This window comes from Podarcis gaigeae (assembly GCF_964106915.1).
Source record: "Podarcis gaigeae genome assembly, chromosome: 16".
Lineage (NCBI taxonomy): Eukaryota > Metazoa > Chordata > Lepidosauria > Squamata > Lacertidae > Podarcis > Podarcis gaigeae.
The window spans coordinates 10072505-10098137 of record NC_139693.1 but is presented as its reverse complement, the minus strand read 5'-3'; the positions used below and the strand labels follow the sequence as shown (position 1 = coordinate 10098137).

The window sequence follows — 25633 nt, the reverse complement described above, 5'->3', positions numbered from 1 at the left end:
AGCCCTCCTCCTGCCCCTCTGCACTCCCATTGTCAGGGAACTGCCATCGGAGCCAGAGGCGGAGGCAAGGCTCGAGAGTGATGCTGGAGAGGGGCCCAGCAGGGAGAGAGGCAGCCCATCTGCTGGGGAAGGAAATCAGCGTAACACCAGGGGTGAAGGGGGGCAGATGGGGGAATCGGAGAGAAGGCTCCAGGACTCTTCCCCGGAGACCAGCGGGGAGAGCACGGGTCCTCCGCTGCCCACACCCTCCCTGCGCAGAAGACTTCCGCGCAGGGAGAGTAGGAGGAGACTTGGCGTTAAAGAACTTCTTTGCTGGAAGAGGTTCAAGAAACGCCCACTGACAGATTCTGCCAGCGACTGAAACAGCCACAAAGTGAAGGGCTGTCCAGACAGAAAGGGTTCAACCAGGTAACCTAGCCAGCAGTGGCGGCAACTTACGCACGAGCAACCCCTAGAACCATTACACCCATCCTAGCCCGAGAGCCCATGAAAGGAAGCCAGGAAGCAGGTGGGTTTCTAGAAAAAGAAAAAAAAACTGGTTTATTGTACGAAAACATCTGAGATAGGAGGAAGCGATCAGCCCCGTGAGGTGGGCATGGTAAAGCCATCTATGGAATGAATGGCAACTCAAATAGCAAGGAGAGGCGTTTTATAAAACTCAGCGTTTTATAGCAAGTGCAGGGTTTTGCGACGTTGCAGAACTACAACTCCCATCATCCCTTGGGCATGCTTGCTGGGGCTGCTGGGAGCTGGGAGACAGGAACATGGTTCAAATCCACCTTCCACCAGCCACACTCGTGGGTGGGAGCTGTCGTTCGGGTCAAAGATCTTATGGAATTTTTAAGCAGCCGATGCTGGTCCTCCTCAGAGTAGACCCTCTGGAAGTAATGGGCATGGCTAGCTTGGGTCCAGTAATGTTAACACATGGGTAGGCAAACTAAGGCCCGGGGGCCGGATACGACCCAATCGCCTTCTAAATCCGGCCCGCGGACGGTCCGGGAATCAGCCTGTTTTTACATGAGTTGAATGTGTCCTTTTATTTAAAATGCATCTCTGGGTTATTTGTGGGGGACAGAAATTAATTCATTTCCTCCCCAAAAAAATATATAGTCCGGCCCTCCAAAAGGTCTGAGGGACAGTGGACCGGCCCCCTGCTGAAAAAGTTTGCTGACCCCTGCATTAACAGATCTGCTCTCTGGGGGAAACTGAGAGCGTTAAACCTATCCAACACCAGTTGCAGAGAAAACACCCCGTTCAGTTCCTGGTTCATACAGGCCTTCCTGCAGAGCGGGCAGACCCAATCCCCAGGACTCCTGCAGCATCCTGATCTCCCCTTCTCCCTGCTAACGCCAACCCATCTCACGGGCGCAGAACATTTATTGCTGAGCGAGGGGTTCTGATGCCGCCTCCTTGGGCCGCTCCCAGAGGTAGGTCTGGATGGAGTCGGCGGTCGACACGGCCTCAATGTGGCCCACGCCAGGGTCGGAGATGACAAACGGGACATCCTTGTGGGACCTGAGGAAGAGGGCGAGACAGGAAACGATTTAGAAAGACAGGCAGGCGGTGTGCCGAGAGGAAAATCTGGGCCAGGAACAGTACCGGATTTTGGTTTGATGAGGCCCTAAGCTACTGAAGGTAATGGGGCCCTTTATATGTCCAGCTGTACTTTGTCAACAACAAATTGTCACTGTTTTTTGTGTTGAATATATGCTTTATGGTAATTTATGGACCTAATAGGTATCTAAGGGACAAGAGTGGCGCTGTGGGTTAAACCACAGAGCCTAGGACTTGCCGATCAGAAGGTCGGTGGTTCAAATCCCCGCGATGGGGTGAGCTCCCGCTGCTCGGTCCCTGCTCCTGCCAACCTAGCAGTTCAAAAGCACAAAGTGCAAGTGGATAAATGGGTACCGCTCCGGTGCGAAGGTAAATGGCGTTTCTGTGCACAGCTCTGGTTCGCCAGCAGCGGCTTAGTCATGCTGGCCACATGACCCGGAAGCTGTATGCCAGCTCCCTCAGCCAATAAAGTGAGATGAGCACCACAACCCCAGAGTCGGCTAAGGATCTAATCATCGGGGTCCCTTTACCCTTTACCTTTTAATAGGTATCTAAAGCCATTTGCACATAACAAAATGTGTATTTTAGCAAAGCAATTGTGGAACTGAAATACAATTAAGAAGTATATTAATAGTGAAATAATTATTAAGCTCTAACTGTATGTAGGTTTTACTTGTTTTTTTATCTTATATTTTGGAAATGTAGTTTCATTTTTCCCCCTTTGCATTTTTGGACACACACACCCCTCAGAGAGTGGGGCCCTAAGCCATAGCTTCTTTAACTTATACAGTGATACCTCGGGTTACATACGCTTCAGGTTACATATGCTTCGGGTTACAGACTCTGCTAACCCAGAAATAGTGCTTCAGGTTAAGAACTTTGCTTCAGGATGAGAACAGAAATCGTGCTCTGGCGGCGTGGCAGCAGCAGGAGGCCCTATTAGCTAAAGTGGTGCTTCAGGTTAAGAACAGTTTCAGGTTAAGAACGGACCTCCGGAACGAATTAAGTACTTAACCAGAGGTACCGCTGTACGTAAATCTGGCACTGGCCAGGAATAGTTCTGGAGGGTGCCCTGGGAGAAATCTGCTTCTTCCTCGGCCCACGAGAAAAGGGCAACCAAAACGAGCTCAAAGGCCAGGCAGCGGAGTCAAGGCAGAGAAGAGGAAGACATTGGAGAAAAGGTTCCTGCATCTTTTCGTCTTATTTTCTTCTGACAGCTGTTCAGCGGCAGCACGGAGGCCACCTGGCTCCCACTCACCTGTTCAAGACAACAACGGCCGCTGAGCCATCTGGACGCAGGAAGGCCGAATATTCCAGGTCGGTCCACTTACTCCTCTGAATCTCAATCCGCTGGGTTCCCTCTGGGAGGAACTTGCTGCAATGGCATATCAAAGAAGCAGGAAAGGGGAATATGGTTAGATCTAAGTAGCCCAAGACCAGCCCTGCTGCTGCAGAGCGAGGGTGTACTTGTCCCACCTTAACACAACCAAGGGGGTTATCCTGAGGGGGTTTGGGGGGGGCTGGGCCTGAGAGTGTTTATCTGTTTGCTTGTTTATTAAATTTGTATCCCGTACCTTCCTCTCAGAGGAGCCCAGGGCAGCAAATATAAAATATTTAAAAACATTACGGTTTTAAAAGAATGATGATGGGGGGGGGGGCTTCCAAAAACATACTTACCACATCTAAAACGTTTATTTATATTTATTTATTGAATTTATATACCGCCCTATACCCGGAGGTCTCAGGTTGGTTCACATAAAAGATCACAATATATAAAATCAAAGTAAAAACAATTACCTGGTAACACCCCCCCCCCCAAAAAAAGCCGCATTTTAAAAGGGTACAGGATGTTGATCAGGTCAGCCAAAGGCCTGGTTAAAAAGGAACATTTTTGCCTGGCGCCTAAAGGTGTATAATGACGGCACCAGGTGAACTTCCCCGGGGAGAGCGGTCCATAGACGGGGAGCCACCGCAGAGAAGGCTACGTTCTCGAGTTGCCACCCTCTGGAGCAACCACATTCCCTCGTGGTTTTTAATTTCACCCTTGCCTTGCCCCACATCTATCAGCCATCTGATTCCTGGGTGAACAGGAACATTTAAATAAAAATCTGCCTACAACCTGACAGCACAAGGGACAGGTGCACGTCACCAGGGAGGGTGTTCCACAAACAAGGAGCCACCCCCGAGAAGGCCCTGTCACCCATCAAAGCCCAGCAGGCCATAGCCTGAGGCGGCGCCACCCACAGGGCCTCCCCATTTTAGGACTCAATATGGTTGGCACGGGGGTCACCTGCTTTGGGGACTTGTGGAGGGTCGCGCCGTCTCACCTGAAGTGTGCCATGTGATAAAACATGGGCTGTTTGTAAAACACATCGTTGGCCGCGTCTACAATGACAGGACTGTCAACATAATTTTTGCTCCAGTTGGGGCCTCCTTCCATGTCCAGGACAAGGTTCCAGTCCGTCCAGCCTGTGACGTAGTTATTGAGATTCTGCAGGAAGGCGGAGAAGAACACTTGATTCGTTTATTAATCTTATTTATTTCACATTTTTAATGTACCACTAGGTTGATCAGATTGTATGCGCTGGCTACATAGAAGTACTTTTCAAACTAAGGAAGGAAACCAATACATCATAGTCATACACACCTCTTAATAGGCTTAATTTACGCATTAATTCAATTTTTTGCCTTTCATTTCCTCCCAAAGCCACCTGAGGGCAGCAAACAAGAAATGATAAACCCATATTTTAGTGTTCTAAATGTCAGTTTGCATTTCTTAGTAATGAAAGTATTGATCTGATGTCTACTGAATTCCTAGTCTACTGAATTCCAGAGGGTTCTGGAAGCTTCTCTGTGTGAAAGAAACAAGCAGAAGGTTCCGGATGTTTGGGTTATTCCTTCAGAGAAGCTGAGTACAGATGGCTTAAACTGGTTCTCTTATCTCTTTCTGTCAAGCTCATGCTGACTATAAAAATAGACCACAAGGAGCCGGGATTTGACTTTCTCTTTCAATCTCTTTTCCTTCTGGTGTGGCGTTCTGTACATAGTATGCTATAATGTCAAGGTTTAGACTTTTTATAAGTTATTGTAATTTTAAGCTAAGTCTGCTGCAACTGGATTTCTTATGAACAGCGCCACTCCTGAATGTATTGGATTTGTGACCATTATGCTCAATTGCCTTCAGTAGCAGTAAAGCTCTGCTGGATAAAACACAATTGCCTCTGATCTATTTTTTGGGAATCTGCCTCTGGATCAATACTGAGTAGAATTCAAGGACACTAAACTGTGGAACTCCCTGCCAATTGACTGCCAATTGGCAGGCACCTTCACCGTACTCTTTTGGCCGCCGGCTGAAAACGTCTTTGTCTAGGCAAACCCAACCCGGACACGTAGAAGTTTACAGGTGTTTTAGTTCTTTTTAGCTGGTTTTAATGAGCTTTTTGAGGACGCAGGTGGCGCTGTGGGTTAAAGCCTCAGCGCCTAGGACTTGCCGATCGAAAGGTCGGTGGTTCGAATCCCTGTGGCGGGGTGCGCTCCCGCTGCTCGGTCCCAGCGCCTGCCAACCTAGCAGTTCGAAAGCACCTCCGGGTGCAAGTAGATAAATAGGGACCGCTTACCAGCGGGAAGGTAAACGTCGTTTCCGTGTGCGGCTCTGGCTCACCAGAGCAGCGATGTCACGCTGGCCACGTGACCCGGAAGTGTCTCCGGACAGCACTGGTCCCTGGCCTCTTGAGTGAGATGGGTGCACAACCCCAGAGTCTGTCAAGACTGGCCCGTACGGGCAGGGGTACCTTTACCTTTACCTAATGAGCTTTTGAATATTTTTAAAAGCTGGCAGTGGCCGATTTGTGCAGGTGTGATGTTCCGAGACATTGGCGCACATCCATGAAATCGCCTACAATCTGAACACCCGTCGAGAAAGCCTGAAAACACCCCATTCCACCCCTTTTTGTAACGTTTTCAGATCACGTCTGAGCGGCAGAATGCGCAGTCACTGCAAACATATCAGACGCACCTAAAACTGTTGCTGCCCGTACTCATTTTTCACTGGGTTTTTTAATCTTTCGCTTTCATATTTCATTTTGTATTTTTCGTTAACTGTGGAGAGGTTTCCTTCAAGCTGATATATATAATGGTATAGAAATTTTGTTCAGACAAAGAAACAAATGTCAGACTCTGAAATTCTACTAAACTTTTCTTTTTTTTAAAAAAAGAAGTTACTGCAGCTCCCGCTCCTACCGCAAGGATACTGTGGCTGTATTTGCTGCCGCGGTCCCACTCCCCCAGCACCACACGGGGCTCCCAAAAATACGATCCTGTAGAGGCTTCGGTGGAGATGAGATAATACTTGGGGAAAAGGTGGTGAGTGATGGAGAGAGTCAAGTCGATGGGGGCCAGGAAATCCAAATACCAGTGGATGCCGATCCCATTGATGTAACTGGCTGCCACGGGGTCCTTGAGAACCTAGAAGAACGCAAGGGATAATAAAAACCGAGCTGTCAAGCTCACAGAGCTCTTAACAGCTTCAAATTCTATTTTTGGCCTTTCCATCCCCCACCAGCATGTTTCTAGACCTCATGGAGGAGAGCGAAGATGAGAGCTACAAATCACCAAAGCAAACTCAAGGCTAGCTGGTTTCAGTGGGCCATATCTTCAGGATGTGCACATTTGAGACTCTGTAAGGTAGCGATGAGGGGTGGGAAGAGAAGTCTAATTCCTTGTCCTGGGTTATGAAGATGGGAATTTAGCAATTGCTCCCCACAGGTGTGGGTAACCTGTTTACCCCACTCCCCTTGAGGCAATCGGTTCAGACCTCAGGCCAGAGCAATCGGTCCTTCCTCCGGCTGCTCTGATTGGGAGAAAAGAATAATAATGATAATGATGATGATGATGATGATGATGATGATGATGATGATGATTATTTATACCCCGCCCATGTGGCTGGGTTTCCAAACTCGATAGATACCGTATTTTTCGCTCTATAAGACGCGCCAGACCACAAGACGCACCTAGTTTTTGGAGGAGGAAAACAAGAAAAAAAATATTCTGAATCTCAGAAGCCAGAACAGCAAGAGGGATCACTGCGCAGTGAAAGCAGCAATCCCTCTTGCTGTTCTGGCTTCTGGGATAGCTGCGCAGCCTGCATTCGCTCCATAAGACACACACACATTTCCCCTTACTTTTTAGGAGGGGAAAAGTGAGTCTTATAGAGCAAAAATACGGTATTTAGCTTGATCCTTCCTGGTTTATTTGTACAACAACAACAACAATTTATTGCTCTGGACTCAAGGGATGCTTAGGGCAAAGCCATGACTGTCCAAACGGCCTCCTGGGGCTTTAAACGCATAGTGTCGACATGGCCTCATCTCCAATGCCTTTGGCAAAATAGATAGGAAAACAGAGCCCCTGGGGTTTGAGTTCCACCAGTCCAGGGTGGCCCACTCACCACTTCGGCCCAGTAAGGGAGCATCATCCTTTGGTCATCCAGAATGATCAGCTCAATGCCCTTGTAAGAGCTGTTGGCCAAGGCAGGACCCAGATCTTGGGCGATGAAGTCCCGTTGGTGCTCAGGGGAGAAGCCCAGGCACTGGAAGGGGTAAAAGATGATGTCGCCAGCCGTCGGCTCGTTCCCGGCCGTCACAGCCCAGAAAGTCAAGTTATACTTGGCGTATTCGTCTAAGAACCTGCAGAGGGGAATGGCAGAGAAAGTTAGCAGGAGCTGCGAGCCAAGATATCCTCGCTAAGGATATTACTTCCTGAGATTTTTCTTTTAAGAAACTAAACTTTTTTGTCCGTCCAGAATCTTCCCATTTTCAGCTTCATGGAATGCCCACAGGTTTGATGAGAAGGGTGCAATAACTTTGTCTATCCGCTCTCTCTCGGCTGAACATAACTTTTATAGACATCCACCATTTCATCTCATCCCGCCTTTTCTCTAAGAGAAAAGGTCCCAAATGCTTCAACCTTTCTTCCTAGTGAAGTCACTCTTTTTCCTTGATGATTTCTGAACCTTTCTCAGCTCTACGATATCCTTTTTCTCCCCTGAGGAAGAAGGCGGCCCCTTGGTGCTGAATTGTCTCCTCGCGTCTCCGCCATTTTTCTCTTGTTGTAAACAAAAAATCTGCCCTTTTCCCTTCTGGGGTATCCAAGAGCCCATATAGAGTCCTTACGTAGGTTCCCTATTGGTAGGCGAAAATAACAGAGGCCAACCAGAGAATATTGAGAAGCAAAGCAGCTAGTAAGCCTGATCTTTATTGATCTGTTGCAACAGGGTGCTCCCCTCACCCGCAGGAGAGAGGAGGGACCCAGAACAAGGCCTTATATAGTCTTTTGAAATTGCCACCCTGTAGATCAAGACCACCCCCAGAAACATCATACCTACATCACAGAAATGGCAGTCTAAAACAGAAATTTGGATGTTGTTTTTCCTGTTTGCCAGGTTATCTGAGTGCCTTTCCTGATAGTCTATCACCTATTAAAATGCTGATTACTCAATTCCTGAGACAATGGGAAGGCTCCCTGACCCCCCTCCCTCCTTGCAGGGAAAACATTTGGTCAGTTTGGAAATCAAAATGGTTTCAGGTCGGTCTTCCTGTGCTGATTTATGTGCGTGCCTGGTTGGTACACTTATGAACGTTTAACATATATCTAAGACCTCAAAAGGGACGCGGGTGGCGCTGTGGGTTAAACCACAGAGCCTAGGGCTTGCCGATCAGAAGGTTGGTGGTTCAAATCCCCGCAACGGGGTGAGCTCCCAGTGCTCGGTCCCTGCTCCTGCCAACCTAGCAGTTCGAAAGCACGTCAAAGTTCAAGTAGATAAATAGGTACCACTCCGGCAGGAAGGTAAACGGTGTTTCCATGCGCTGCTCTGGTTCGCCAGAAGCGGCTTAATCATGCTGGCCACATGACCCGGAAGCTTTACACTGGCTCCCTTGGCCAGTAAAGCAAGATGAGCACCGCAACCCCAGAGTCGGTCACAACTGGACCTAATGGTCAGGGGTCCCTTTACCTTTACCTTTTAAGACCTCAAAATTTCTATCACCATCTCCCAGTAGCCTTTGCTGCACTAGCAGTGTGCTTTGTTTGTGTGCCTAACAACTTTATTGCTCTGCGGCTGTCGCAAACTGGTCAGCCGTCAAATAAAATGGAACCAAACAACGTCGGTGGTCGGTGTCGTTACCTGATGAAATAGTTGGCCCAGGCCTTGTGGTATCTGTCTCCCGGCTTCCCCTTGAGGGTTCCTCGGCCTGTCATGGCCCCGTTGGTCTTCATCCACACTGGGGAGGTCCAAGGGCTGGCGTAGAGGGCAAGTGGCTTCTTGGCCACCGCCTGGGCTTGCTGAAGGATTGGGATCTGGGGAGGGGAAGTGGAACATCGTTTGTAATCAATAAAGATTTGGCCTGATTTTACCCAACACCTGTGTCGTGTCTTAGTGATTTCACTGCTCTCACACGGTTGCCAGAGAGAATATTCTGTTAGAATTCCTGCTCCGTGATTGCAGTCATGGGATTGTTGTCTTTCACATGACGGTGTATGTTTTGACTCCACAGAGTGGGAAGTGACGGAGACAGGATGTTTGTGTTACTGTGTTCTGTGAAGTGGGACTATTGTCCTTTGTTCTTTTTCTCTTTGCTGTCTGGTGCTAGAGAGAGAGGGAGCCATGTTGCAGTGCTCCGTGTGTGTTTATATGTAAATAAAGTAGATTAGCCAAAATGCTGAGTTGCTGAGGTCTGTCACACAAACTGCGCAGACTCTGTGGATCCCTAAGTGTGGCAGTGTCTGTTGGCATCGGTCGCTGTGATGTTCGGGCAGAAGAAAGCTTTTGAAGCTCACAAACGAATGACCAGGAGGGAGAGAACATGCCAGTCGGGCATGTTTCTCTGCCAGGGTCCTACTCGAGTGTAGGACAAGCTCCTGACACATTTCCCAGGTTCCTCTGGTGGCCCCCAGCTCTTGTTGGGCTGTCACCATCCCTAACCATTGGCCATGCTGGCTGATGGGGATGGTGAGAGCTGGAGGCCAAGAACTGCAGCTCCGATCGTCCCTAACTATTGGCCAGTACTGGATGTGGATGATGGGCATTGGAGTCCAATAATATTCTGAAGGATACCAGGTCCGCTCATCTCCAGATCAGTGGAAGAGAGGACACAGAAGACCTGTGGTTCAGTCCTTAGGATCTGCCATAAAGGCAACAGAGCTGGCCAAGCAGCGGACTGTGTCTCTCCAGCTATTGTTGGACTACAACTCCTATCATCCACAGCCAGTATTGGCCAATAGTCAGGGATGATGCAGGGCTGCAGTTCAACAATATTCCTGGAAGAGTCAGCTGCTTAGTAGAGGATGCTGCTATCGTCAGAGCATTGGTCCCTTGGTCCGTCCAGCTATAAAATAATAACTAAATAAAATAGCTTGGTATTGTCTGCACTGACTGGCAGCAGCTCTCCAGGATTTTAGACAGGGGACTGGGGATTAAACCTGAGACCAGATGCTCTACCAGTGAGCTACGGCCATTTCTCTTTTATCTTATAAGATGGCATTCGGGGTCCAAAGTGGAGCCTGAGAGTCTTGGGCTAAGGTTTCTTAGTCAGTCCCCCTAAGCACAAATGAAACGGGTTCACATTAAAAAGCAAACCGAATCCACTTTCTCCCCTGGGAATGGGCCTAAATCTTTATCCTGGGGATCGGCAAATCCCTTCACCTTCATTTTGGTGTCTTCTTCCGTCAGGCTAAAGTTTTTCAGCTCAAAGTCGTCCTCCGAATCGTCGTACGTATAGAGCCTCACGGAGAAATCGCAGCTTGCCATGGGGACGCGGACCAAGGTGTATTCGATCCCTTGGAGAAAGCGGAGCCAATGGCAGACAGAGCAGGGTTACTCCCAGGAATAGGGCTCACTGAGGAAATGTTTTTTTTTGGGGGGGGGGGGGTCCTTCCATATTTCAAAGTGAATTCACCCGATCCGCAAATTAATGTGTAAATTGGACAAAGTCTGATTTGGAACCCACAGGCCTAACAAATTCTGTTGGATCTTTGGAGGCGATGAGTGTGGTTATTATTACTTGTTCAATTTCTTTCCTGCCCTGCACCGTGGGGTCCTAGGGAAGGTCACAATGATGTAAAACCAGTCCTTTTTTTCTTTAAAAAAATGGTTAGGGTTACTCTCACCATTTTATAGTTCAAATCGGGAAAATAAATGCAGTAAATGGACAAAAGCACAAAGATTCACAAAATGTTTAAGGGTATGTGTGCCCCTGTGTCCCCTCAGAAAAAGCACTGTGTAAAACTATAATGTTTTAAATCAGTTTAAAACAACCAAGAGAATAGATTGGGTCCTAATATAGATAGGAGAGAGAGAGAGAGAACAGATTACTAGATAGACAGATTGAGACAGAGTGAAACTCAGAGTTTGAGCATTAGAATAGTTAGTGAGTTAGAAAGAATTAGAGAGCGAGTTAAACAGCATTAGACAGCAATTGCACCACAAGCTGGGGGGGAAATGAGGCAAATTTTCCCTTATGGTACAGGACAATGCAACATCCTTGCTAAGGACATTGTATGGGGCTGCCCTCTGGGGTCACGTGCGATTTTTATGTACAGTGGTACCTCGGGTTACATACGCTTCAGGTTACAGAGTCCGCTAACCCAGAAATAGTACCTCGGGTTAAGAACTTTGCTTCAGGATGAGAACAGAAATCACGTGGCAGTGGGAGGCCCCATTAGCTAAAGCGGTACCTCAGGTTAAGAACAGTTTCAGGTTAAGAACAGACCTCCAGAACGAATTAAGTTCTTAAACCGAGGTACCACTGTATAAGGAAAGGAATAAAACCCTAGTGCAATTGCACCTTCCAGACACAAGATGGCAGTATGAAGAAGATTGCAGGGAGCCCCATGGTTTGCAGCAGTTTAAAAATATATATATATTTACTGTGGGAGGATGAGAGGCAGGGGAAGAAGCAGGTGGAAAAAGTCCAGTGAGGACTGAGCATAACTGCTTAGAGTAGTAAAGGATGAATCTGTCCATTCTCATTTCCCCATTCTCAGGCTCCATCTGCAACTGTACATTTGAACCAGCATCCTGCCACTTTGAACACCACTTCCCCCAGAGGATTCTGGGAATTGTAGTTTTTGCTGAGAGTTGACGGAGGAGGCCCCTGTTTTCATCGCAGAACTACCGTTCCCAGAGTTCCCTGTGAAGAAGGTTTGGACCAGGCATAGGCAAACTCGGCCCTCCAGATGTTTTGGTCCCGTTAGCAAGGGATGATGGGAGTTGTAGTCCCAAAACATCTGGAGGGCCGAGTTTGCCTATGCCTGGGTTTGGACTGTTACACCAACTCTGGGACTTGTCAGTTTCCTTCAGGTTCGCCAACGTTTTTGCTCTTCTGCCTTCCACACCAGGATGGCATGCAGATATTAGACGGGGTAGAGCTTTCTCCCCCCCGCCCACCCACCCACTGGAATAGCAGAGGAGCAGAACCAGCGGAGTAAGTTGGCAACCCGGCTGCTGCTACCCAACTCTTGGCAACTTACCTTGTTCTGAGAAATAGGATTTGAGGAGATTTGTCTGAGCCTTTGGAGAAAGCGCCAGGATATTGATGGCCGCCGAATCTGTCAAGGCCCCACCAAAGCCCTTGATTTTTTGATATTTCTGGGATGTCTTGATCTTCAGCGTGAGGGTTTCTATAGGGAAGGAAGAAGGAAGGTGGCTTAGATTGCATAGCACTGCTTGCTTATTCCTAGTAGATGCTGCTACTTTAGGGTAGGGTTGGGCTACATCTGTCCATTGCAGTTTTCCCTCTCTTTCTTATTTTTCCAGTCTTAAATTCTACATTTCCACATCAGTCAGTCATTTATTTATTTATTTATTTATTTATTTACTTTGATTAAATTTTCAAAATTTAACAAAAATAACAAACAACAGCAAACGCAACAACAACCACAAAGAAAAATATACACAAAAAGAATATCAAATCCATAAAAAGGGATTCTCTGAATCCCTTTGACTTCCCTCCCTACCGCGCCCTGGTTCCTTAAATTTTCTTTTCAGCCGCATATCATTTCTACTCCAAATTATTATTATTTACCTCAAATTTCCCGTGCTATTTCTAAAATTTATTTATTTTTTAAAGCCCCCACGAAAATACACCAGCATTTTAGTGTGAATTTCTCCTAATGTAGACTAGCAGTAGCCGCACAGCAAGTGACAGTAGAGCTCCTTGCAGATAAACATCTATTTATTACACACCAGGTAGCCATATTTGAGCTGGCAGTCAAGAATGTGGAATCCAGCTATGTGAATGCACGCAAATCTTAAGTCTTAATGTTCTGAATTTTTTAATGTTGTAAACTGCTACAGGTTACGTGTATGATTTTAGATGGAAGTTTCCCTTTTTTCACTGTCATCAATTGTAAAGGCTTTTGGCTTTTGGCTACATATAATAAAAATTGACAATGTTACTAAGATTGGATTAAGTACAGTTAATATGTATGTTTGTTTAAAAATAACCACCATATCTCAGTCCTGCCTACCTCACAGGGTCGTTGTGAGGTTAAAATGGAGTGTGTAAGCTTAATTTTATTGGAGAAAGGTTAGGATATATATAGAGAGAGGAAGACTCCTTGGAGGTAGATCTAAAAAAGTAGACAAACCCACCTTTTCCTGGAGGGTCATTGTGCAGGGCTCCTTCACTGCGCTCCACACGCGACCCGGCTTTGTTGCTTTCATACTTGACGTACGAACCCAGAGGGAGGAGGGAGACAGGCTCCAAGGTGTCACAGTAGTTAGCCCCACATTCACACACCAACGAGCCGTGCCCAAAATTCCTGGCAGAACATGGACTGCCTCCTGGGGAAAGGAAGGGAAAATCTGGCTTTTTTGTTGTTCCATTTCTGGGAAGCGGAGAGGTAAGTCAGGAAGAGATCAATGAGGCCTTTTAGCAGGAAAGCTTTGCCGAATCAGTAGCCACGCAAAGCCGTATGCGCTAGAACAATTGCAATTTATTTCTATGCATATAGTAAAAATGTAAGCATGTCATCACACTGCAGTTGGCTTGACCACAGACAGGTGGCGCTATGAACTACAGCATGACAAGAGGCAGTGGGCGGGTGGTCTGAGCAAGTGTCAGAGGGACAACCATGATAGGAATAGAAATGGCTTTTCCCTGATAGGAGGAAACATCTGGGCCACCTCATTGGTCTGTGATGTCGCAGTTGGGAGAGTGGGGGTGAAGTTATGGCAAGCACAGAAAGCTGGTATAGTTAGAAAGCTAAAGAATGGCAATGGTGGCTGAGCCTTGGATTATGTTTCCAGAACCAAAAGTGCTTCTAAAAGGGGGATAATCAGTGCTCCTCATACCTGCAATTCTTTGCAGTGCCCACATCAGCCCACATCCTTCCTCCCCGATTATTCCCAATTTTTCCTTTCTGGGAAGCGAGGGGTGGGGGTGGGGTGGGGAGTTGATATTTTTTGTTAATAAAACAGCCCGGTAGCCAATCACCCATCTTGCTTCTGCAATATTCAGCCTCCATCGGAAAGCCCCCCCCCTTTGCCATCCAGCACCACAATGACTGAGCAACACCTTTTATCACCACAGGTAGACTGCCTCTGGGTGTGGATGCTCTACTTAGACCTCAAACGAGGCAGGGGGGAGTCACTGGCACATCTTCTGGAGGCAAGTCTCTTGGTTGGTAAGGCCAGGCTTGTTTGTAATCGTAAACCTTCGGTCGAATGTCGCTCACCTGTCACAGCAACCGTCAGCTGGAGAAGCAGGAAACAAACAATGGCCCCTTTCCACATGGTTTCACAGCCAGATGCAGTAAATGCTGCTGCGGGGAAAGATGGTCCTGAAACAAAAATAAAGAGGGGGGGGGGCGTGTTCAGTCATGATTTCAAGGCTCATCATTTATAACCTCATGGCTAGCCAGCTCTCCCTCCAGCTGTGTTTTCAGCTGTGTTTTCTCCAACAAGACTTCCATGGGCATGTGCAAAGTGCAGTGCAAAAAGAGTCAGATAGCTTCATCCATTTCAGTGTCTGCCCATCTTGTTTTTCCAGTCTTAAGTGCTGTTTTCCTCATCAGTTTGTGATTATTACTTAAAGGGGGGGGGAGAGATCTCATGAGAATTAATCAGCATTTTAGCAGGCATTTTTCATGATTCTATGCAAAAAAATTATTTCCTAATCTACTGCTTCCAACCCAGGTCCCCTAATATATATAGTGCATTTGGGTACATGGTTTTTGCAATTATATGCATTTCGATGCACACTTTATCCTGATGTATGCATTTTGATGAATGTGACTGGGCTGGAAAAACTCATTGCGAAATGCAGAGGTGGAGGGAATTTTGAAAGATCTTAAAGTTTCATCTACTGGTTTCAGAAAGAGCGAATGAGGGAGGTTTGCCTTTAAATGCAAACTGGCTCAAATTCCTTCTGCATGACTGGCAGATTGAGATCTGGGAGATGGGGCACAGCCAATCGAGGGGCTGGACCAGATGACTTTCGTCAACTGCACGCTTCCCTTGTGAGGATGGACAGAAGGATTCGTCCATTTCTTTTTCTCATTTTATCCATCTCAATTTTGGTTCTCCTTGTTCCTGCAGCAACTTGCCAATTTTCTTTTCTTAAAGTCCTCATGAAAATTCAACAGCAGTTTAGTCACACATTTTTGTGACTTCTAAGAAACACATTTTTAATGAAGTTTTGATATTTCTGCAAGCAATTTCTCCTACTATAACGCATCTCGTTCTGTCATTTGAAACAACATACTCATTTTTAGGCACCGATCTCTGCATTTTTGTGAACATTGGTCAGAGAGCTGCATTGCAAAACTGAGCCAAATGTGGATTTAGAAGGACGGGTGTGGTTTGCTTCTCGTGTTGTTTCAGAAAGTGGTAAAGGTAAAGGGACCCCTGACTGTTAAGTCCAGTCGCGGACGACTCAGGGATTGTGGCGCTCATCTTGCTTTACTGGCTGAGGGAGCCGACGTTTGTCCGCAGACAGTTTTTCCAGGTCATGTGGCCAGCATGACTAATCTGCTTCTGACAAACCAGAGCAGTGCACGGAAATGCCGTTTACCTTCCCTCTGGAGTGGTACCTATTTATCTACTTGCACTTTGATGTGCTTTGGAACTGCTAGGTTGGCAGGAGCAGGGATCGAACAACGGGAGCTCATCCTGTTGCGGGGATTTGAACCGCTGACCTTCTGACTGCCGGAGCACGATTTCTGTTCTCATCCTGAAGCAAAGTTCTTAACCTGAAGCACTATTTCTGGGCCAGCGGAGTCTGTAACCTGAAGCGTATGTAACCCGAGGTACCACTGTACAATGTTTAGGAAGAACATGAAACACCCTTACTGCTGAATGAGTTTGCATGTATGTAGTGGAAGGAATGTAGAATTCCACTGCTTCCACTACAAAGGTAAAGGTAAAGGGACCCCTGACCATTAGGTCCAGTTGTGACCCACTCTGGTGTTGCGGCGCTCATCTCGCTTTATTGGCTGAGGGAAACACCCCCTCCGTTTACCTTCCCGCCAGAGCGGTACCTAATGGTCGGCAGAAGCAGGGACCAGCAACGGAAGTCACCACATCTCTGAACTGCAAGCCCCAAGCTCAGCACCAACCAATATACACTGTTACAAAAACCTTAGACTTGCTTTGATCTCTTTTTTGCACCAGCAATATTCCCCCCAGAGGGAGGTGCACCGTTCCTGGAGGTACTGCAATACCAGGTCGATGCATGGAGTGGACGGAGCAAGCCCCTATTCCATCTCCCAGCTCCAAAAATCCATTTAATATATAGTCCTCAAATAGAGGACATATCAGATATTAAACTGATAAGAACAGATACTACACTTGATCTTAGCCAAAAGGCCGAGAAGCGATAACAAGCTAAGCAAAAATTAAGCGGGTCTTCTTTCCCGATGCCTTTTGAGCTCTCGGGGGGCATCTGGTATTGCAAAGCGCTCACCGCCCCGACGGGATCAACACCGTTTCCAGTTCAACAAAACATGCTCTGGCAACTTTTCTGCTTCTGTTGCCGAACTCACCGGCCTTTTGATGGGCAGTTTAATTTCAAAAATAGTGGATTCTGTTGATTTTATCCATTTCTCAGCCGTCTGTCAGGTCAGCTCGACGGCCATTGGTGTTATATTTGCATAAACCCACCCCTATTGGCCATCGCGTGCTGCGCAACTGTTAACTCACTGCTTGCCAGCAGAGGTCCCAAACGTTTCAATTTGACAGCTCCTTGTTCCTTTTAAGCTGAATACTCGTGCTCCCTTTAAGATTCATGCACATTAGGAAGGAAAAATGCTTAAAAAAAAAAAAAACAGAGAGAAGAAGAATCAGCATTGCATGAGGGCATTCAGCATTTGTTTTCCAGAGGTACTTTGGCTGTCCCCTGTTGGAAGCAGGAATCTGGGTTAGAGGCATTTCTCTGCTTGGATCAGGCAAACCACCTTGACTGATGCGCAGCAGTGTGTGGCTGCACACAGGGTCCATCTAAAACGCATTAAAACACATGATTTCCCCCCAGAGAATCCTGGGAGCTGTAGTTTGTTAAGGGTGCTGGGAAATGGAGCTCTGTGAGGTATAAACTGCCGCGGGAACCAGTGGCGTAGCAGGGGGGGTGCAGGGGGGGCTGGCCGCACCGGGCGCAACATCTGGGGGTTAGGGTTAGGGGGAGCAAATCCATGGGTTAGGGGGCGCAAATTACTTGCCTTGCCCCGGGTGCTGACAACCCACGCTACGCCACTGGCAGGAACCCCCCCCCATCATTCAGTTTGTACAAACTTCACACACACACACTACATACACTACGCTTCTGTTATAAATTCATAGAAAATCAACCATACATCAGATCTGCACTGTCCATTTTTATTTTACTCCATGAAGGAAGGACTACAAAATGGGGAAGGTTTGATACAGGGCAGCCATAATCCTTGAGCATCCCAGCACATACACTGGAGCCCTGCCCAGTTGCTATGCCAACCCTGATGGTCCTAGACAGAAGACCATCAAGATCACAAAGAACTTGCATATGGGAGTGGATTCAGCAGGGACTGGAACAAAGGACAATGATCAGCTCTTCCCTCTGGGGGCAGGAAACTGCAAACTCCCCTCTGTCACCTGGAAAGTACTCATGGGGAGGGGGAAAGGGGGAACCAGCCAGGTGACAAGATACTCAGGTTACCTTCACAACTCCTCCCTCAACCCCTCCTTTTTGTGATGTAGTCTTAGGGGTGTAGTTTGGGGGATTAGTAACTAATAAAAGTTGGGGTCTTCTTTTGTTCTGGGCTTCCATTTTGCTTCATCTTGTTGCAAGTGGGAGTCCTGTCGCGACAGTATCCAATAAAGGCCAAGCCTACAGGCTGCTGTTTTGCTCCAAGTTATCCTGGTTGGTGTCTTTGTTTTTGTCCAAGGGAGCCATCAGATTTTTCCGTTAACAAAACTACACTTCTCATGATTCTTTGCAGGGAAGGGAAAATGATGTTATTCAAATATATGGTGCCGAATGCTTTTTTTGCCCATAAGAGATGCAAATCAGATGTGGCAAGCGGCTGAGCCTCCTCGCCAGTTCTTATCTGACAGAAATCAGAGCACATAAAAGGAAATGATGAGGAAAAGCTTCTCTGGCTTAGTTTCTGTCTGCCAGGCGTCCATTAAAAGGCAGAGGAGCAGGTGCAGTTGAAACAAGATGGCAACTGCTCCGACTGGAGGGCAAGTTGTTGCAGCATTAGACAAAAACAAACAGGTCTGTGTCTGTTGGGATGGGCCAAGGAGGCCCTAAGGTGTGGCTGGCGTAGGAGGATGAGAAGGAGAGGGTGGCTGGGAGAATATTTTCCCCAGGCAGTCTGCAGGTGCAAACAGGGCTGGCCCAAGACAATTTGCCACCTGAGGTGGACCCCCAAAATGACAGCCCCCTTCCCCACCAACAAAGAAGGGGTTAGGGAAGATCTGCCTCGGGAGCAAGCAGGGAGGAAAGATCAACGTCAGGATCTGCTGCCCTGGTGGTACCTGCCGCCAGAGGCAGTCGCTGCCCCTTGCCTCGTGAGTGGGCCGGCCCTGCAGACCCTCAAAGTGTCCCTATTTGCCAGAGACAGTCCTGGATTTACAGAAGCCATCCCGGTTTCTGATTTGATCCCAGAATGTCCCACTTGGCACATCCCTATTTTCATCAGAGAAAGATTGGAGGCTATGGAGCTATGCAAACCCCGAGCCAAGGAGATAAGTAACTATACAACATTTAGAAGACATCTGGTTTCTCACTTTTTAATGTTTAATTCTGTTTTTATATATGTTAGAAGCCACCCAGAGTGGCTGGGGAAACCCAGTCAGATGGGCAAGGTATGAATAATAAAATTATTATTATTATTATTATTATTATTATTATTATTATTATTATTATTATTACTATTACTATTATTATTGAATAGGACAGGCTTCCTCAACCTCGGCCCTCCTGATGTTTTTGGCCTACAACTCCCATGATCCCTAGCTAGCAGGACCAGTGGTCAGGGAGGATGGGAATTGTAGTCTCAAAACATCTGGAGGGCCGATGTTGAGGAAGCCTGGAATAGGATGTCCTATTTTCATCAGAGAAATGTTGGAGGGTATGGGGTTCAAAGCAGGATAGGAGTAACTATGGGAAAGTGCTAGAATAATAGTAATAGTAATAATAATATATTATTTATACCCCGCCCATCTGGCTGGGTTTCCCCAGCCACTCTGGGCGGCTCCCAACCGAATATTAAAACACAATATAGCATTAAACATTAAAAACTTCCCTAAACAGGACTATTAGTTCTGTGTTCTGCTGCTCTGAAGGCTGAATCCGTAGATGTAAGAACATGCAGGTGGACCAACCTGTCTCTTTTGATCCTCCAAGTTTCTCCCACCCCTCGGGCTTCAGTTCAGTTCTCCAAGAGTGACAGTAGCTAAATATAAGAACCTAGGAAGAGCGTGCAGGATCAGGCCAAGGGCCTGTCTAGTCCAGCATCCTGTTTTCACAGTGGCCAAGCCACTTCTGGGAAACCCACAAGCAAAACTCCAATTGTGCTCAATGTGTTCAGCATCACCTGGCACCACCAACTCTGTACTGTAATGACCTGCAAAAAGGAGCACAGAGGCCCTCCTCATACATATTCCACCAGTTATTTCAGGCTTACAAATAAAATCAAAAGTCTTTGAACATTGTAGTGCCCTGGCAGTTGCCGCACAAAGTTTCTGGAAGAAGAATAAACAGGGAGAGCTGATGATTGGAGGCGGCTGGAGGATGGATGGCGGTTAACAGATTGAGGTTGAATCCTGACAAGACAGAAGTACTGTTTTTGGGGGACAGGGAGCGGGCGGGTGTGAGGGATTCCCTGGTGCTGAATGGGGTAACTGTGCCCCTGAAGGACCAGGTGTGCAGCCTGGGAGTCATTTTGGACTCATAGCTGTCCATGGAGGCGCAGGTTAACTCTGTGTCCAGGGCAGCTGTTTACCAGCTCCATCTGGTACACAGGCTGAGACCCTCCCTGCCCGCGGACTGTTTTGCCAGAGTGGTGCATGCTCTGGTTATCTCCCGCTTGGACTACTGCAACGCGCTCTACGTGGGGCTACCTTTGAAGGTGACCCGGAAACTGCAATTAATCCAGAATGCGGCAGCTAGACTGGTGACTGGGAGCGGCCGCCGAGAACACATAACACTGGTTCTAAAAGAACAATTCAAAGTGTTGGTGCTGACCTTTCAAGCCCTAAACGGCCTCGGTCCAGTATACCTGAAGCAGCGTCTCCACCTCCATCATTCAGCTCAGACACTGAGATCCAGCGCCGAGGGCCTTCTGGCGGTTCCCTCATTGTGAGAAGTGAGGCTACAGGGAACCAGACAGAGGGCCTTCTTGGTAGTGGCGCCCGCCCTGTGGAACGCCCTCCCATCAGATGTCAAAGAGATAAAGAATTACCTGACATTCAGAAGACATCTTAAGGCAGCCCTGTTCAGGGAAGCTTTTAATATGTAATGCTGTACTGTTTTTAACACTGATTGGGAGCCGCCCAGAGTGGCTGGGGAAACTCAGCCAGATGGGCGGGGTATAAATAATAAATTATGATGATGATGATGATCTGGGACCTGGGATAGCTCAGTTGGAAGAGGGTTGTGGCTTGGAGCCCCACGTCGAGCATTCCTGCATTGCAGGGGGTTGGACTAGATGTCCTTCAAGGTCCCTTCCAACTTTACAGTTCTATGGTCTATGTGTCCATGAAATTCAGAAGCATTGCTACCCAGGACCGCAGAAGCAGAGCACAGCCGTCACAGCTAGTTCTCTGTCCAAGTTGGTGGCTGTCCCTGCCTCCTTTGGGCAGGAGTTCCATGGTTAAACCATCCTAAAATCTCCCAGCGTTCAGAAGATACTGATGTTATAAATATGAAATTGGGGACTGCTAAATATGTGATATGATGAAATCCAGATTGGAGGGTGTCAAGGAAGTCTTTTAGCAATGTAAATACACCGAGGAATAAGAAGGAAAAAATTCTTCTTTTGTTTTGTGTGTTTTTAAGTTTTTATGTTGTGTCAAATGTCATGTTTTTCCTTTGTGTTTTTGTCTGTGTTTTATAAGAGAAAACTAATAAATCTTTTTGGGGGGGGGGAATAAAAATCTGCCAGCGTTCACCTGCAGTGGATGACTGTGAGTTCCAATGCTAGGAGAGAGGCAGAAAAGTTTTTAATCTGCACTGGAAGCTGCCTTGGGCTCCATGAGATCGTTTGTCCGGAGAGCTCTGCATTGTCCACACTGGAGCTCTCCAGGGTCTTAAGAGAGGAGTTTTCCTCCAGCTTCCAAATTAAGGAACAGGCTCACTACCAAAATGATTACGGTTTTAAATGACAATTTAAGGTTATATTCTAGTGATCAAGATTTAATGTATATTTTTAACTGCTGTTATATCTGAAGTGTCTCTGTTAAACCCAATCACAATCCAATGTATTCCTGTTGTGTTTTATGATTTTTCCGATATTGTAAGTGAGCCGGAACTGGTCTGTGACCGGAATAATAAAATTCATTCTCCAGCCCAACCTAGAGATGCCCGGGATTGCATACAAAGCCTATGCTTTGCCAATGAGCTATGGTCCTTCTTCTGCAGCCCCCTCCTCTTTTGGGGGATCCTTCCTAGGTCAGATTCCTTATTGGTTCTGCTTGGCACACACACACACACACACACACACACACACACACACACACACAGTCTCTCTCTCTCTTAGGGGTTTGAGAGAGAAAGAAAGAAAGAAAGAAAGAAAGAAAGAAAGAAAGAAAGAAAGAAAGAACTCTATGGGGCTGCGGTCAGCTCAGCCCCCCAAAAATATGTGAAGATGGGCCTGAGCCCCCCACAATCTTGAGGGCCCTGTAGGGCCTTGCGGCCTCCTCCTATCAATTGTTATTAAAGTTTTCACAACACAATAAAATTATATCTAGAACAAAGGAAGACTTCCTCCCGCCACGTGTGTGTCGTACGTGTGACATCATGTGCATTCAACAAGCTCCGCCCCCCGCATGCCGCACAGAACTCGGCGCCTCTGGAGAGAGGGATGTGTGAGTGTGAAAACGCTAGCCTATTGCAGAAATATAAAAACCTCCCACTTTTGTCTCTGGCCCCTCCCGCCGCTGGCATGTGGCCCTCGGGAGGTTGTGGAGAAGTGAATGCAGCCCTCCAGCTGCAAAAAAGGAGGTACCGGTGTTTCCCTGATCTCCTCTATAGCGGCTCAGCTTTCCAAAGTACAGAGAGTCTCCTTGGAAGTGCTAGTAATTGATTTGCGGTTTCATTGCAATCAAGCAATCAATTGCGATATGGATTAAGAGAACAGGTCCCTGCCCCACTAGGCTTACAATCTCAGGATCAAAGTCAACACTGCGGTGATTGTGCAGATGCAATCAGCACATGCTTTTTTTGCAGCACCAGGGAAACGGAGCAAGGCAGCTGTTGCTTTTTGTGACACCACCACTGGCCAAGGGTTCGACAAAAGGCGCAGACAACATCAGACGATCAGAGGACAGCCTTCCTGCTCTAGAAAGGCAAAAAGACTTCAAAGGTTTTAGGCTAGGCTAGGGGAAAATTAGATGGTTGTATTTCGTGGCCTCTGATTTGGGACAAGGACCCCCATGGTTTGTGGATGAGATTATTTATGTACTGCGGTACCTCGGTTTACATACGCTTCAGGTTACATACGCTTCAGGTTACAGACTCCGCTAACCCAGAAATAGTACCTCAGGTTAAGAACTTTGCTTCAGGATGAGAACAGAAATCGTGCTCCGGCAGCACAGCGGCAGAAGGAGGCCCCATTAGCTAAAGTGGTGCTTCAGGTTAAGAACAGTTTCAGGTTAAGAACGGACATCCAAGACGAATTAAGTTCTTAACCCGAGGTACCACTGTACTTATTAAATTTATAGCCGACTTCCCCCACCCCAAGGAACTCAAGGTGGCCCATATACATCTCTCTCCCCCTTCCCATTTTATCCTCACAACAACCCTGTGAGGTAGGTTAGCATACCCTCCAACATTTCTCTGATGAAAATAGGGACATCCTATTCCATAATAATAATATTAATTGTATTATTTATACCACGACCATCTGACTGGGTACACCAGCTACTCTGGGTGGCTACCAACATATATAAAAACATAATGATTTTTTTTTTAAAAAAAAACTGCCCTGTAGTTCAGATCTCTTCTAAAAGTCAGATAGTTGTTTATTTCCTTGACATCTGATGGGAGGGCGTTCCACAGGGCGGGCGCCACTACCAAGAAGGCCCTCTGTCTGGTTCCCTGTAACCTCACTTCTTGCAGTGAGGGAACTGCCAGAAGGCCCTCAGAGATGGACCTCAGTGTCCAGGCTGGACAATGGGGGTGGAGACGCTCCTTCAGGTATACTGGACCGAAGCCGTTTAGGGCTTTAAAGGTCAGCACCAACACTTTGAATTTGAAATGTAGGTCTTTCAAGACCAGTGTTATATGGGCAGTTATATGGTCTCAGCCTGCGTACCAGAGGGAGCTGTTAGACAGCTGCCCTGGACACAGAATTGACCTGCGCCTCTATAGACAGCTGTGAGTCCAAAATGACTCCCAGGCTGCACACCTGGTCCTTCAGGGGCACAGTTACCCCATTCTGGGCTAGGGAGTCCCCCACACCAGCTCGCCCGCTGTCCCCCCAAAACAGTCCTCCTGTCTTGTCAGGATTCAGCCTCAATCCATCCTCCAGCCGCCTCCAGGCACTCACACAGGACCTTCACTGGTTCTGATTTTAAAAAGAGGTAGAGCTGGGTATCATCTGCATACTGATGAACACCCAGCCCAAACCCCCTGACGATCTCTCCCAGTGGCTTCATATAGATGTTAAATAGCATGGGGGACAGGACAGAACCCTGAGGCACCCCACAAGTGAGAGCCCAGGGGGTCTGAAAACTCATCCCCCAACACCACTCGCCCCAATGAGAATCCCACAAGCAGGACCTGAGGGGAACAGCAAATCTCCCCTTCTGTGGAGGTGGATATAGTCAGAGAGTTTAGCAGCCATCAGTAGCCTCGGCCTCTGCTAATCTGCCTCCGTTAATCCACTTTCAAAGCCATTCCAAGTTGGAAGCCATCCCTTTCTCCTGTGACAGGGAGTTCCGCAGGGTAATTGGAAAAAATTAAAAGAAGCAGTAAAAGACATTCAACTTCTGCTGTGTTGCCTCTTAAGAGTTCATCCACACTTCCTTATGTCCCATTTCTCTTCCCCGCCCCCTGTTTCCTGGGCGAAACCAGCTCTTTAGTGCTCAGTTTGGATTTTCTCCAGGCTGATTTTCTCCGAGCTAAGAGTGGGTTTTCTCTGCGAAAGGAGTGCAGCAAGGGGGAAACAGCTCAAATTCATGCCCTTACTATACGCAGTGTAAATACAGTGCTACCTCAGGTTACATACGCTTCAGGTTACATACGCTTCAGGTTACAGACTCCGCTAACCCAGAAATAGTGCTTCAGGTTAAGAACTTTGCTTCAGGGTGAGAACAGAAATTGGGCTCTGGCGGCGCAGCAGCAGCAGGAGACCCCATTAGCTAAAGTGGTGCTTCAGGTTAAGAACAGTTTCAGGTTAAATACAGACCTCCGGAATGAATTAAGTACTTAACCTGAGGTACCACTGTAAGAACTTCCTTTTATGTGCCTCCATAGACAGCTGTGAGTCCAAAATGTGAGCTCCTACTTGCTTTTTCTCTCAAGCTCAAAACCCCCAGATGCTCTCCTGTACTATTTCAGACATGTGGTTTATATACGGTACTTATGTATCTGATTGCCTTGTACATTTATTATATATATATATATATATATATATATATATATATATATATATGGGACCTTAGAATTCTAAAAAATAAAAATTAAAAAAACCAGATGCGGTGACTTTCTTCGCTAGGGGAAGAAATTCAAGAGCAGCTCTCTCTCCCATGTGGGAAAGACGGAATCCAAGCCTGTCACAACCCCATCTCCTTCCATGCCCAGTCCCCCACTCCCTACGACAACCCCTGCCCCAGCTCACCTGTTTGTCCGCCACAGATGCGAGACAGAGGACCCCTGGCTCAGTCTTGATGCTTCCAGAACCCAGTTCCCTTGCGTGGCTCCCCGGGATCCTGAAACACCTGAGAGCAACTGGCTGGTGGATCTGGCAAACATAAGTGGGAGGGATCCCGCCCGTCTGGCTCAACAGGAAAATCCGCTCCTGATGAAACCTGGTTCCCTGTTCCCCCGTTTTGGATATGCAATTCCTCTGGGAATTGGGGCCTGGGTGTCGCAAGTGCTTTCTTCAACGCACCCAGAGTTGTGGAAGCAGGAGCTCTGCCTCGCCGCAGGGCTACACAGACCTGCTCATTCCAAAACTTAGGCAGAGGAAAAAAACCCCCAAATTTTCAGGGCAGAGGCCTGCTTTTAAATTAAAAGCTGAGGCAAACTGCAAGGCTGTAAACTTGGCCGTGGAACTGTAGGGTCTTCCTGACTCACCAGGGATAGACTGGTCTCCCTCCTTGGATTTCCAGTTCTCTCTAGTGGGAATTTTATAAAGGAAAGTGCATAGGTGGAATTGTGCC

The 25633-nt window shown here is 47.4% G+C and overlaps 1 protein-coding gene across 1 annotated transcript; it reads right to left on the bottom strand.

The window, feature by feature from the left end:
• Positions 1-513: 513 nt before the first annotated feature.
• On the bottom strand, positions 514-25248 carry LOC310833245 (lysosomal acid glucosylceramidase-like). Its single transcript, XM_083715816.1, has 11 exons — positions 25090-25248; positions 14287-14391; positions 13202-13393; positions 12079-12228; positions 10253-10386; positions 8735-8907; positions 7001-7238; positions 5794-6018; positions 3882-4045; positions 2813-2929; positions 514-1515 (listed from the first exon to the last, which is right to left on the bottom strand). The coding sequence occupies exons 2-11, from the start codon at positions 14342-14344 to the stop codon at positions 1377-1379; spliced, it is 1590 nt and encodes a 529-aa protein (XP_083571942.1). The 5' UTR covers positions 14345-14391; positions 25090-25248; the 3' UTR covers positions 514-1376.
• Positions 25249-25633: the final 385 nt, after the last annotated feature.

Excerpts from the sequence above, each read along its gene's own strand:
- LOC310833245 (XM_083715816.1), bottom strand. The coding sequence starts at position 14,344 with ATGTGGAAAGGGGCCATTGTTTGTTTCCTGCTTCTCCAGCTGACGGTT. Across the intron at positions 13,394-14,286 it reads GCTGACGGTTGCTGTGACAG|GAGGCAGTCCATGTTCTGCC; the intron begins GTGAGCGACATT and ends TCCTTTCCCCAG. Across the intron at positions 4,046-5,793 it reads ACAGCCACAGTATCCTTGCG|AATCTCAATAACTACGTCAC; the intron begins GTAGGAGCGGGA and ends GCCTTCCTGCAG.